Below are 14115 nucleotides of genomic sequence, written 5' to 3' on the forward strand. Positions count from 1 at the left end.
TGCTGATGTACTTCAGCATTGGCTAGCTGAAATCAGTGGCTCTGTCTTGACCCATACAAGCACAACATCAGGACCTTTGCCTGTGTCAAAGAATGGCATGATCATTGATTAGAAAGGAGGACTGAGGCTCAGCAGTCCTGTGCTGCATCGTGTATGCCATAAATTTAAAACTGGGTCTCCGGGTATCCTTCAAGAGCTGTTAGTGTGAAGCAGTGAGGAAACGAGTGGCAATACTTACCTCCACTCACTTTGAAACCAGGAACTGAGATTAAGAAGGATGCTCTTGCATGTTTTCAGTGAGGTACTGCTCAAGAGCTCCTCTGAGCTCTGTGTTTGCTACCAGGGAGCTGAAGATTTTTGCTCAACTGATTCTTGAGTGCATGTTCAGTGCTCAGGAATGGAAGTTTCCAATCTGATCATTTTTGGTATGGTATACCCTATCAGATCAAAGGAAAGGTTTATCAGGAGCAAGGTGGCTGGCAGATGAGTTGTTTACTACTCCGTGTGCTTAGCTGGCACATGGCCTTAGAGTAGAACAGTTCAGTCATGACCTATTTGGCAAGACCATCCAAATTCTTCTGCTGCACTATCTGTTCATAAGGTTTCCTATCTTCCTTTGTAATAGAAAAGCCAACGGAGTAGTCGAGGGATTCAAGGTCTGTCTGGTGGAATAATGGGCTTCAGCACTTGGGAGTAAGTGTTTTCCTTGAAAAACGATTTCTCCTTCCCATTATTTGGGCTTAATGCTCCCTGTCTTTAACCATCTCTTACTAAGTAACCTGAATCTCAGGGAGAGCTTGCTTGGAATAGTCTGTTCGTCTCTCAGAAAGCCCAAAAATGAGTGTATTGCTAAACTGCTGATAGACACTTCCTTCTTGGAAAAATGGAAGTGATGATAATAAATAGTGAAGAGAGTCTATTGTATTTTTTTATTATTACACAAAGGCAAAAATTCTGCTTTTGGCTACTCCCCTTGTGCAAATGTATGTTATAGTAAGGAAAAGTAGTGTTACTATGTACTACTGTTGCTCCTGCATCACCTAAGTAGTGTAGGTCACTGTCAGGTTCCTTGGTCTTTATATTATCCCTACTCCAATTCCTCTGTTCGTCCTGTTATGCAGAGTATAATGAGCAAGATTATTGATGTTTTGGGAATGCCAGAGGGAAAGATAGCTAGTTTCTTTCAGAAACAATGGGGATGACCAGCTTTCCTTCACTGCCAGCCAGACGTCATCCTACAGAATTCAACTGTTGTATTTATAGGCCTATTCTGGCAGACCCTATGTACTTCTAGATCCTGTTGTAGCTGCGACTGCAGAAACAGCTACTTCCATGCAAATATGCAGTAGTGAGGCAAATAGTATTGAGCTCTAACATATGCTGTAAGGTCTGAACCACCACTTAGCTGGTTGTTTGCAAATTAATGGATTTGGCTATACATATCTGTTCTGTATGGGTCTATGAGCTGAGATTTTGCTAAAGAAAAGCCTGTCTTCCACTAGCAGAAAGAGACTAGTGTTTCAATGTTAGTTATGGTTATAGCAGTGTTACATCAGGGTAAGTGAACTAAGAATCAACTTGCATATGTGCCTCTGGAGATATATGCATCGCAGAGGTCCTCGGGGAGTTCTGTTGTACCATCCATCTCTTACCAGCTCTAGGGAACTGGGTACTTGCTAGTCACAGGTTTCCATGTGTTAGTGGCTTGGCTTGCAGGCAATAACTTCAACAAGATGAATGAGATATTGGCCAGGTCTAACAATGCATTTAAAAGCATATGCTTAATGTTAAGTGTTCTGATAGACACACTGTAAACCTGAAATGGTGTTTATTCCCTTCTTAGAAGTTAGTAGAACCATCATCTGCTTAGATTTCAGCAAGTGTTCAAAGTGCTTTGCTTCCCTAGGTGTCATGGTGTTGCAAGATTGAGAACAAAAGTCCTGAAATGAGTCCTTAGACATTAACACTTTGGATTTAATAAAATAGACAATAGTAAATATTTTCACTGAGAGAAAATAAGCTTTTTAAAAAGAGAAAATCAGAATAAAAGGGGGGAAAGGATTCTCAACAGTTTAACCTTTTCATTAGCTAGCTAAAGGAACATGTTATTTTACCTGCTGCAACATTTTTTTTCCTTTTATTTATCATGGATTATTATTCTACTCTATCTCATAGTAACAGACCCTTTTCAATGCTATAATCGACCCGACAGTGCCAAAAATACATGGCTCAAGTTCCATAAACTGGTGCTAGCAACAAAAAAGGCATATTGACGATTGGACTTATATTTTATTTCAGTATTTAATTGTATTATTGTAAAGAATTGTGGAGAAAGCTGCTTTCTTCTAATATATTTCTGCTCATACATTTTCTTCTAATACATTTCTGCTTATATCAGTTTGTATATGATTTTATACATAGTGTTAAGCTAAAATTATATAGATGTTGGAAGTGTAAAGTCAGAAGTATAAATTGTCATATCTCTTGTACTGAATGACATACAGACAAAAAATTGTATTACAAATAAGGCAATTACTGATTTGGTAATAAAAAAAAGTCACCCTATCTCAGGCAGACTGGGGTGAGATGATAAACTAGGAACCATAAATTCTGTCTCTGTAACGCTTAATTGCACATTGTTAAGCATCATAGTCCACAGATGAATACTAATCCCTGAAATATAGCCAAATTATGAAACCTGACAAGGACAAGCAGAGCTCCAGTAGGGAAAAAGACACGGAATTATGTTCTCAAAAGCAGTATGTGCCAATTTGTTTCTCTTCTCATTGAAGACCGGAGAGAGTGTTCCCTTTCATGCAGCGTGGTAAAAAGTCATTGTATTTTTACATAGGTGTTCCAGAAATCGGTTGGTCTTCAGGGCGGCAGAGTTGCAGTGCTTACACAGGTCTTGCATTACGTCCCAGTCTAGTACTAGCTCTAGGTGTCTGCAGAATCTTTACATAAATTGTCACATATGCCTGTGACAAGGAGGACTCTGGTTGTGGTAGAACTTGGGTTTGACCCCAGTGGCATTTTCATGCTTGAATCCTATCTACTGTTTAATGTTTTCCTTTCAGATGAGTATTTGTCTAAATCTGGCCAGCACTGCCAGCTCCCCATGATTTTAACCTCTAGGTTTTTGTGTAGTTCAGTAGTGGTTGTTAACTCCTGCAAACTGAGATGTGGAAGAGAGTTGTAAGATGAAACAGTAAGGATCTAGAAACTTTGGCTCTGATTTCTGCAAACACATGCATGAGTCTCATTAAGATGTTAACGGTAACATGGTTTCCATGCAGAGTCATCCATGTGAGTTTGCAAAGTGGGAGGCTTAATTAACACAGCTATTAAGAAAATGGCAAGGAAGTCCATACGTACAAGAAATAAACTGCAGAAGTGTTTCCAGTATTACTCACCTTTCCAGAGTCAATATACATTCATGCATTTGCTCTTTATTGATGGTGTTGCCCTTTCCCTTAGATTGAATTTCTCTTGAATTAATTTTAATAATCTTAGGAGATACTGTATATTGCTCTACATAATCTGTATATTTATCCCTCTTTATCATCTTTGTCAGTACTTGAGAATATGTATTTTCAACCTAATATTGTTCTTTGTTTAGGTTCCAGGACCAAGGAAGGAGTTGTTCATGGTGTCACAACAGGTAAGACAATTATCTCAATTTCAGCTGCTTCACTATATTTGATTAACCACCATTTGGCTGTTAAAAATTATGTGTAATTTGTGAGAACACTCCCGTTTGAGTGATAGAAAAACACAGAAAAATTGAGAGGCAGAAAGCAACATTAATTTTGTCAAAATGCATGCACTGTTTTACAATCAAATATGTAAATTGAATATAGTTTTTTTCTATGTGAGAAGGGTTTTTTGAGGGATGTTCTGAATCAAAGTCAAGCTTCACTGGTGTGAGCCAGGAGACTAATCAAACTGGATTCCTAAACAGAAGGAAATAACTTGCTTTTGTAGAAATAGGTAAATCCAGTGTCTTTCTGTTGTTTGTTTATTGCCAAAGGTGAAATATTCTGTGCTGGAAAGTTATAAACTAGTTGGCATTAAAAAAGTAGTCTTTCTTATTTTTTTTTTTCTTTTTTTCCCCTTCACTGTGAAAAATTTCTGCCTATACAACCTGAAAGCCTGGCTTGGGTACCCAGGTTTATTTCCTTTTGATCTGAGGAGGTGTAACATTGGGATCTGGAGGTGGGAGTGAAGATGAGGAATGCCACTGGAGGACTGTGAAAGGCCAAGTAGAGAGGGACTTGGGCATGTCAGGACAGCTTTAATCTGCTGATTTAGGAGCTTGTAGTCAGACAGGAGTGATGCTAGTGGATGAGGCAGGAATTACTGCAACAAAGAGTGGTCAGACATCAGAACAGGCTGCACAGGGAAGTGGTGGAGTCACCATCCCTGAAGGTGTTCAAGAAACATGTAGATGTAGCACTTGGGGATTTGGTTTAGTGGGCAAGGTGGTGATGAGTTGATGGTTGGACTGGATGATCTTAGAGGCCTTTTCCAACCTGTGATTCTGTGAAATGAAGGAGGGAAAAGAGTGTAGAAGGAGCCTCCTTCATACAGTAGGGACTTTTAAGAGGCAGATAGAAAGGAGGAACCACAGGGCGTGTTTGCAGTTAAGGCAGAGGAGGTCAGCAGCATGTCCCTGGTTACATCTTTCAGGCCACCCACAGTGACACTGGGGTGCAGGGTGGGGTTTCACCTCCGCAGTCTCTCACTCAGCCCTGCTGTACAGGCGCTGCTGTTGCCTGCAGCCCGTGTGCCTGTAGCTGAGCTGCCCCTCGGCTGGCTGATGTGTGACCATGCCATGGCGTAACTGTTACATCAGCACTGCGGGGGCAGGCGCAGCTGTGGGGGTTGCGTGCAGGAGTCGCACAGGCAGGGAGAGACCGTGGCCTGGCCGCAGAGCCAGGGTGTGCGGGGATGCTTCCGGAGGCAGAGCTTGCATAAGCACCCTCACCAAGGGCACATCAACCAACCCCTCACAGTAAGACCTGCATGAAGACCAGCGTTAAGAAGAAACAGTGGTGAATTATGGTCATTGGTGACTGTCTCCTGAGCAGAACAGAGCCACTCATTTGCTGCCTCTTTGGGGCATCAGTTGGGGATGTCACCAGCTAACTGATGAACTCAGTACCTGCTCCTGATCTTTCATGTGGGTACTAATGATGTTGCAACCAGGAGTGCAAGGTTGATCAAATGAGATTTCAGGGCCCTGGGAAGACTCCTAAAAGGTTCAGGAGTGCAGGTAGTGTTTTCCTCAGTCCTCCCAGTAATAGAGAGAGATGTTGGAAAAAACAGGAGTGGGCAAGACATCTTGGCTTCAGGAATAATGCCTCTGCCAGAACTTTGGTTTTCATAGAATCATAGAATGGTTTGGATTGGAAGGGACCTCAAAGATCATCTAGTTCCAATCCCCCCCCCCTTCAGCAGGGACACCTTCCACTAGATCAGGTTGCTCAAAGCCTCATCCAGCCTGGCCTTGAACACTTCCAGGGAGGGGGCATCCACAACTTCCTTGGGCAACCTGTTCCAGTGTCTGACCACCCTTACAGTAAAGAACTTCTTCCTAATATCATGGAAGACTCTTTGAAACATGAGGTATGCTAGGGCCTGATGGGATACACCTGTCCCGATGAGGAAACCCTGTCTTTGCTGGTAAACTGGCAGTGCTGATTGAGAGGGCTTTAAACTGATACATCTGTGGCCACGGAGAGTTCCATGTGAACTTAATACCCAACTATCACCTGTGCTCTCAGTGGTTCTTCATCCCAGCCTGAGGTCTGTTTCCAGCAACACACAGATAGTGCAGTTTCAGCTAAGGTGTGCTTGCTGCAGCCACAGTCATGCTGCCACTGCAGTCTGGACATGCCCCATCACCCCCTCCATTCCTAAAAGATTCATGTGACTCATCGATGTGTCCCACTGGAGCTAGTTAGGTGGGAAGATAAAACGGAAATGGCTTACAGGAAAGAAAAGAATTTCATAGTTTTGATAAACTGATTCAAATTTGTCACAGTTAGGAGGGTTTTGAAATGTTTTTTAGAACTGCCTAATCTCTCAGTAGCAACAACACTTTCAAACTTTGAAGTTAATGCTGGGCATGTATATTTGCATTAGTATTTCTACACTGAAAAAGAGTAAATTTGCATTTTAAATTGATTTACAGGGATCATTTTAGGTATGAACTGAAACCAGGAACCAATAATTTGTAGTAAGTGGCAAAATGAATGGAAGTCTTTGATCTCTACAGAGTGCAGGAAAACCTCAGTGACCATAGAACATTGAATAGAATGTGTATTTTTCTGCTGTAGAATGTGGAACTTCTAGAGGTGTGAAGATAATATGTAGTCAAGAAATTTAAGGTGTTTTTCCCCTAAGAAATTAAAAAACAAAGGATTTTGTCGTGCTTTTTGTTCTGTTTACAGCCCGTGTATCGTTCACCTGTACTCACATAAGCCAATGCAAAGGCTAAACAACTGTAGGTAAACTTAACTAGGCAGTACTTAATATCACAACCCAAATAAATGATTGAGAAGTCAATCAAGAGTATTTTTGGTAACAGAACTGAACAGAACATCTATGATAGTCCTTCAGAGTTTAGCCTCAGGCCAAACACGCATGCTGTTGTTATGAGGTTTGAGATCTCAGCTTGTTAGACCTCAATTAAGAGAAGTATTCAGGGGGATCATTACTATAACCAGTAGAGGATTTCAGCAGAATGAGATTTGAGGCACATATATCTAATATCATTACAGATGTGGGAACAGCAACTGATAGCACTAGCAAAGCAGGTTAATAGAGGTGATGTTCACCAAGCTCGGCTGTGGTAGAATAAAAGTCAAGGGCATTTGCACATGTATGAAACTTGGTGGAGCATTGGGACTCCATAGTAGGCTACCTTAGTCAGGAACTTCTTTCGCTCCTCCTGAGAGAAACAACTGATCTTGAAAGCTGCAAGTGTCCATCTTTATCTGATTGCAATATATGTAGTGAGACAGGAAATTTTAAGTAGATTAATAGAATTCTTGACAGGTCTGAAAATATGTTAAATTTTGTTCTGGTAGGTATGAAACAGACTATAAAGCCAAACATAAGGAGAGCATGTCTGTCACATGCTGTGCCTATCAATAGAAAATTCATAAAGGTTACTGGGAATTTTAGACAAAACAGTGGTTGTTCCTCATGCACTTTAGGTAACATGTGACACAAAGTGAAATGCCCAGAGTTTGGGAGTAATGGGTTCTGTGACACAGTTTGCTTCCTTCTGGCCCGTTAAACTGTTTGAAAGAAGTTTGGCTGTTGAATGAAAATGAATAGAGGGCATGCAAGTTAAAATGTGGTAGTGAGGAGACCTCATGCAAAATCCGGAGAGCACGGTTTCTAAGATGAAACAGTATGGGTTTGGTAGTGTAAGAACAAAGGAATAGCTTGGGCATATATTTTAAAAATAAAAAAAAAGTTGCAAGTGTATGAAGAGTTCTTCTGGCAAGAAGAGAAGATAGGTAAGAACAGATTTGGGTTCACTGTAGTGAAGTTATGAGATATAGTATGAAGATAGTAGCATTTCTCAATGCTACTGAAGTTGTCTTAGAAATCAAATTCATTTAATCAATGCTGTTAAATTTGAAGTGACAAAGCTGCCTTTTAGGGCACTTGTAAAGACCTACTTGTCTCTTCCTAGGACTGGGAGTTTGCCAGTTCTAGTGGTCTTATGATGCATCAGGATGTTAATATCTTGTGAAACCTGAGGCGAAATAACACGTTTTGTTACATGAATAAAAATGATTCAAGAGGTTGGAGACAGTGAAATGCAAACTAGAATCACAGATCAAAATAAGTGTGTTTTCACAGTTGTACAGTCAGTCCCTCTTACTGTCTGAGTTCCAAAGTCTTGCTAGTTCTTCTATTTTTGAATAGTTTGTGGTTTAAAACCCCTTGTTGGTGAAGGGACTCGGGAGCTGACACACCTCAGTGTGCTGAACTACTAAATACTCTTTTCGGTCAGTTGCTTTCCAAACCCAGAAATACTACACTGAGATGTTTCTTGCTTTGAACAAAGTATGACCTGATTGTACCAGGTTTAGTGGCATCAAGACACTGTAAAATGAGGATACCAGGCTGTGATTCTCAGGAATACAGTGAGCATGTTATTTGTCAGGTCACCCTTTCTCAGAACTTCTAAAGATGAAGCAGCTTTGCTTATTGGTTTTATGGGGTGCTAGCTTGTATATCTGACTTGCCTGCCTAATTAACATGTCTGCTGGCCTTTGTTTTAACTTTGTTTTAACAGGTATCTTACAGTAAATTGTATAAATTAAAGAACCCCAAGTGGCTTCTTTGTAATTGAGTTCTTAAAGTACCTAAAGCAAACTTATTGTCTGAAATACATATCCAAAAGTCTATTTAGTGCAGTAAGAGTAATTTAATTAATTCAGAGAAATCCTGTGGTTTTCTTCTACTTTTATTGTTCAAAATTGAAAGCGACTAGTTCTCATTTTGAATTGGTCCAAAGGATTCACTTTGATATTGCATGTTATCCAGTTGTCTATAATAAGCAGGGAAAAGGAAGCTTCAATGCTAATAATTTTTGCACAGTGCTATAGTCAGTATTACAACTTCAATTTCAAAGCCTTGGCATGGGCATTGTACACCATCCCAGGATCATTTAGTGGAAGGGACAGTGTCTGCATAGATGGGCAGAAGTAATCAGGCCATAGCATGGCAGAGCTCTGCAGAAGCTGATTTACTCTGTTTCTCAGCACTGTGATGCAAAGCAGACATCAACTTTACAAAGACTTAATGGCTTAAGATCATTAAACAACCTGGTATTGAGATTAATTTAATTAGTTGGTATCAATCCCCTGCATTCTGAACTGATTTGTTTGTCTGCACTTAATGCTTTTCCCCTGTTACTACTTAGTATAAGCAATAAAATGCATGAGACTGGAAACCTATTTTGTTTTTTTCTTCTCCTGTCTCTAGAGTTTCAGAGCTGAAGGGTGACCAGGCTGGAGCTTATTTACAGAGCCGCTCTAGTAATAGGGACTTTGATGGTGTTTAGGTATTCTTTAGAACCAGGAAAGAAGACTCCCTCTTTCTCCTACTAGTATGGGTGCTTTTGCAAATCTGCTACGTGTATATTTTCCTGGATTTATCTTCATGGCTCTGATTTCTGAAGCGGCGTATGAGAGATCTTTCATGTTACTACTTTTATCAGGTATCTTGTTGTTGTGCCTGTAACAGTGTCAGCAGCCTGATTCTTTGCTTTTTTGTTTTGTTTGCATGTGCTAAACTTTTCCTAGGGCAATGTGTTTCTGGGAAGATAAAACAAGCTTCAGACAGAGCCTTCCCAAAGCACTTTGATAGTGGGAATGGCAGCCACTGGGTAGTTGTTCTTCATAGGTGGTTGTACTTGCCCTGAAAACATAGTCTGAGAAATGTGAGTTTTATAATGGCGTCAGAAATTATGTGTTTTATTGCAGCATCCACAGTGCACTCAGTTTGACTCTATAGAATCATAGAATAGTTTGGGTTAGAAGGAACCTTTAAAGGTTCTGTAGTCAAGCCTCCCTGCAGTGAGCAGGGACATCTTCAACTAGATCACGTTGCTCAGAGCCCCATCAAGCCTGACTTTGAATGTTTCCAGGGATGGAAACACCATCTACCACCTTCTTCTACCACCTCTCTGGGAAACCTGTTGCAGTGTTTCACCACCCTCACAGTAAAGAATTTCTTCCTTATATCTAGTCCGAATCTACCTTCTTTTAGCTAAAAACCATTATGCCTTTTTCTATTGCTACAGGCCCTGCTAAAAAGTTTGCCTCCATCTTTCTTATAGGCCCCCTTCAAGTACTGAAAGGCCGCAATAAGAACTCCTTGGAGCTTTCTGTCCTCTAAGCTGAACAACCCCAACTCTCCCAGCCTTTCTTCATAGGAGAGGTGTTCCAGCCCTCTGATCATTTTTGTGTCCCTCCTCTGGACCTGCCCCAACAGATCCTTATCTTTCCTGTGCTGAGGACTCCAGAGCTGGATGCAGTACTCCAGGTGGGGTCTCACCAGAGCAGAGTAGAGGGGCAGAATCACCTCCTTCGACCTGCTGGCCACGCTTCTTTAGATGCATCCCAGGATGTAGTTGGCCTTCTGAGCTGTGAGTGCACATTGCCAGATCATGTCCAGCTTTTCATCCCCTAGTACCCCCAGGTCTTTCTCTGCAGGGCTGCTCTCAATGCCTTCATCCCCCATCCTGTATTGATACTGGGGATTGCGCTGACCCAGGTGCTGGACCTTGCACTTGGCCTTGTTCAACCTCAGGAGGTTTACACAGGCCTACCTCTCAAGCTTGTCCATGTCCCTCTGAATGGCATCCCGTCCCTCAGGTGTGTCAACCACACCACTCAGCTTGGTGTCATCAGCAAACTTGCTGAGGTTGCACTTGATCCCATTATGTCATAGATAAAGATGATAAACAGTTCTTGTCCCAATATGGACCCCTGAGGGACACCACTCAACACTGAGCCACTGACCGTTATCTTCTGGATGCAACCATCCAACCAATTCCTCATCCACTGAACAGTCCACTCATCAAATCCCTATCTCCATTTCAGAGAGAAGGATGTTGTGGGGGACCATGACAAAAGCCTTGTAGAAGTCCAAATAGCTGACATCCATAGCTCTTCCCTTGTCTACTGTTGTAGTCACTCCATCATAGAAGGCCACGAGGTTGATCAGGCAGGAGCCATGCTGGCTGTCTTGGATCACCTCCCTGTCTTCATGTACCTTAGCATAGCTTCTAGGAGGGTGTCTTCCAAGATTGTGTTTCTTGATACTTTGCTTTTGAGGTACAGTTTTTTTAAGATCTTGAGATAATGAAACTAATTAGGACAATTGACAATGGACACAATGCAACCATGCTTTATCATTTTATGAGAAGGGAGGAGTCCACTTAAGAGCAGCTGAGCACGTGATCATTTGTCAGCACCAAGCCTACTGAATTCATCTTTTAAATGTTCTACATTCAAAGTATGTTGCAAAAGGGAGTTTTCAAGACAGCGTGTGTCATGTTGATACAAAAAAAAAATAAAAGAAGGAAATGTATATAAAAAGGACCTTGATTTATATATCTTCTATTGGTCTTGTTTGCTTTGTTCCTTCTCTCCCAGCAAAGGAATGAGACAGAGGAAAAATAAAAAGCAATCCTGAAATTTAGCAAAACACATTTATTTATTTATTTATTTATTTATTTTGGAGGGAATATAACTTTTAAAAGTATTTCTGAAAGATGCTACTTTTTAATGTAGCTCTGAGATTTCTTCTTGCAATTCTAAATAATATGGAAGTGTTAAAAATGTTCTGTTTCATAATGTTATTCAGTTTGTTTCTGGAAGACTCCCTGCACAATCAGATCTTAACGTTCTTTGGAAGATATAACGTTACTAGGATACACACCTGAAGATAAGTGTTTGCAAGCACTAGTGAAAAACTTCCTACATAAACTTTATGTGTAGAATCCAGAGCTTTTTCTAGTCTGAAGCTGGTAATAATCAAAGGGAGCATCTTAATAGATGTCTTTCTGCTCTTGCTAGCATTATATCAAACCTCCCCTGAGGGCAATGTTTGCTTTTCAGCAAGACCCACTTTTGATTTTTTGCCTACTCCGGAAAAAGCGTGGCAAGAGAGTACTGGATGGATACAATGAAATTTCTTGTGAATTTGTATCTTATTAGCATGTATAGTTTGGAAGATATTTGGAACAGACTTTTTCTGTTGCTAGTTTCAGATGCTGCATAGTCCCTTGTTTTCCTGCTCTATGATGAAAGCTCTTGGTTCTGGTCATAATAGATAATACTCAATTGGTTATATGTTTTCACTTTAAGTTAGTAAGAATGAGCATTAATGCTCTGCCTCCCTTTTCAGTCAGCAGATACTTATTATTTGGGTCTTTAATAAAAATCATATACTAGGCACATGTTTGCCTTTCTACCTTTTTCCTAATTGTTATTTAATGTCAGTCATAGTAATCTATGCTGCCTGCCCTGTGATATTGACAGCTAATAGTCTTTATGTAAGGAATTAAAGAAATCTAATTTATCCATGGGAAGTCTTCTCTTTGTACATGTTCCTCAAAAACGTCTCTGAAAGGGTGGCCCATCTGCTGAGCAGAATCCATCCCATGCTCATAAAGGGTGCAAATAGAGCCATGAATACATTTTATGGTTCAGATGGGATTTGGGCTGAAGGAAAGTATAGGATTAATTAGAATTACAAAACTATATGCTGGATGTTTTTGAAGAGCTGTCCCTTGTTTAGATGAGTAAATATGTTTTTTGCCGAAAATATGGCTGTGTTACTTTAAGGCATGAAGTCATCCCATCTCTTCTTGTAGAGCGGTTTCACTGTAGTGCAAGCTGCTGTCAGAAAGAGCCCTTGGGAATGAATGAGCAGGAAGAACTCAGTGATATTCTGAAAGGTAGAACGGCAACTGCTGATGTATATGTAGGCTAAATGAGTTGTTGTTTCCCTGAGGCTTGGAAGTTAGCTATTAATCCAGTTTGCTTTGGCATCTTTGGCATTCAATCTTTTTGTGGTTTAGTATGTTGTAGATGGACACATCATCAGTGGGGCAGAAATCTCAGAGGATCAGATAAAATGTTGTATTTGAAATTCTCTGGTTGAGCAACAGTAGCTCTGCTTGTTAATCAAGTATATTTTAAAAAACAAAAATAAAATAATAACCAATGGCTTTTGAGTCTAATATAAGAAATCTTGTCTTCCATGTCCTGTAACATGCTGCGAGTGTTTGGTGGGCTGATTGGAATGCATTTCCAAACTGGGATGTATTGAATGCAATTACTATATATTACATAGTGAGTTGAGCACAATAAGAGACCTTAAGTAATGACTTTTCTTTCCTAAAGTACAGCTAGACATGAATGAAAATGTCAGATGTCTTTTACATGAAATAATTTGAGCCACAAATAAGCCTTATATTTTTACCTCTGCTGCTTCAGTGCAACCAGATGAATAGTCTCATTTCTGAAGATCCAGTTGGGGTACACGAAGTGTAACGGCCTTATGGCTCTTCATGATGTTGCACTGTCAGTGATAGATACGATTCTCTGAAAAACTTACAGCTCCCAGAGCTGTAATGTTTTTTTCCACCTTCTGCTTCTCCTCAGTGGCTGAGAAGACCAAAGAGCAAGTGTCTAATGTTGGGGGAGCTGTGGTGACAGGAGTGACAGCGGTGGCCCAGAAGACAGTGGAAGGAGCAGGAAACATTGCTGCAGCCACTGGCCTGGTGAAGAAGGATCAGTTGGCCAAACAGGTTTGTTTATTTACAGTCTTTTCTGAGTGAAGAAGTGAATGATGAGTGGCCTCCCTGAACAGAGGGGCAGATGGAGTGTTTTCTTTTGTGTCTATCAGTGGTATGAAGGCAGGATGATTTGTGTTATGCTAAACAAAAGAACAGCAAAGGAAATGTCTGCTGTTCATAGCTGGTATTTTGAGTGACTTGCAGGATTTGGGAACTTGAGTCGGATTGGGCATGGAACTTTACTATTCTGAAAAGTCTTAGCAAGTTTGGATCATGGTTTAAAGTGTGATCTAGTGGTGATTCTGAACTCAGCAGCCTCTAGTGTGGTCCAGCAGCTGTAGGATTGCTGTACAGTTGAATGGGGAGATAGCTATCTTTCCAAATAACTCAGGATTGAAAAGCAACCTACTAGAGCTGAAAGGTCAAACAGCAGTCAGGTTTAAGAGCACAATTTGTATCCTCTGCAGATAAAGAGCAGAAGGGTTGGTGTACCAATCCACTGACTGGTTAAATATATTGCATCTAAAGTTAAGATCTAGCTGGAGAGTCGCTATATTCCATTAATATAACAACATGAACTCAAAAAAGCCTCCAAAGTATTCTGAACTCTTCAGATTAAATTTGCTCTAGCTCATCGTATATCTAGGTCTATCCTCTGTAGGTACTTTTCATTCCAGCACCGAGGTGAACATTATTTGCACAATGCCAGGTGTTACTATATTTTTGTTGCTGATACACTGCAGTTATATTCTTCTGCTTAGACTAGTTGAAAAGTG

At 40.6% G+C, this 14115-nt stretch overlaps 1 protein-coding gene across 1 annotated transcript in view; it reads left to right on the plus strand.

Annotated features, from left to right (window-relative positions):
• The window catches only part of LOC104522203 (alpha-synuclein), a gene marked incomplete at its 3' end in the record, with an annotated part of 16239 nt that extends 2888 nt beyond the window's left edge, over positions 1–13351 (plus strand). Inside the window, exons 2-3 of the mRNA XM_010164430.1 lie at positions 3620–3661; positions 13206–13351. Coding sequence (XP_010162732.1) covers positions 3620–3661; positions 13206–13351 — 188 coding nt within the window. The remainder of the gene's footprint in view (positions 1–3619; positions 3662–13205) is intronic.
• Positions 13352–14115: the final 764 nt, after the last annotated feature.

The sequence above is a fragment of the Antrostomus carolinensis genome, unplaced genomic scaffold (genome assembly GCF_000700745.2).
Source record: "Antrostomus carolinensis isolate BGI_N321 unplaced genomic scaffold, ASM70074v2 scaffold8503, whole genome shotgun sequence".
NCBI lineage: Eukaryota > Metazoa > Chordata > Aves > Caprimulgiformes > Caprimulgidae > Antrostomus > Antrostomus carolinensis.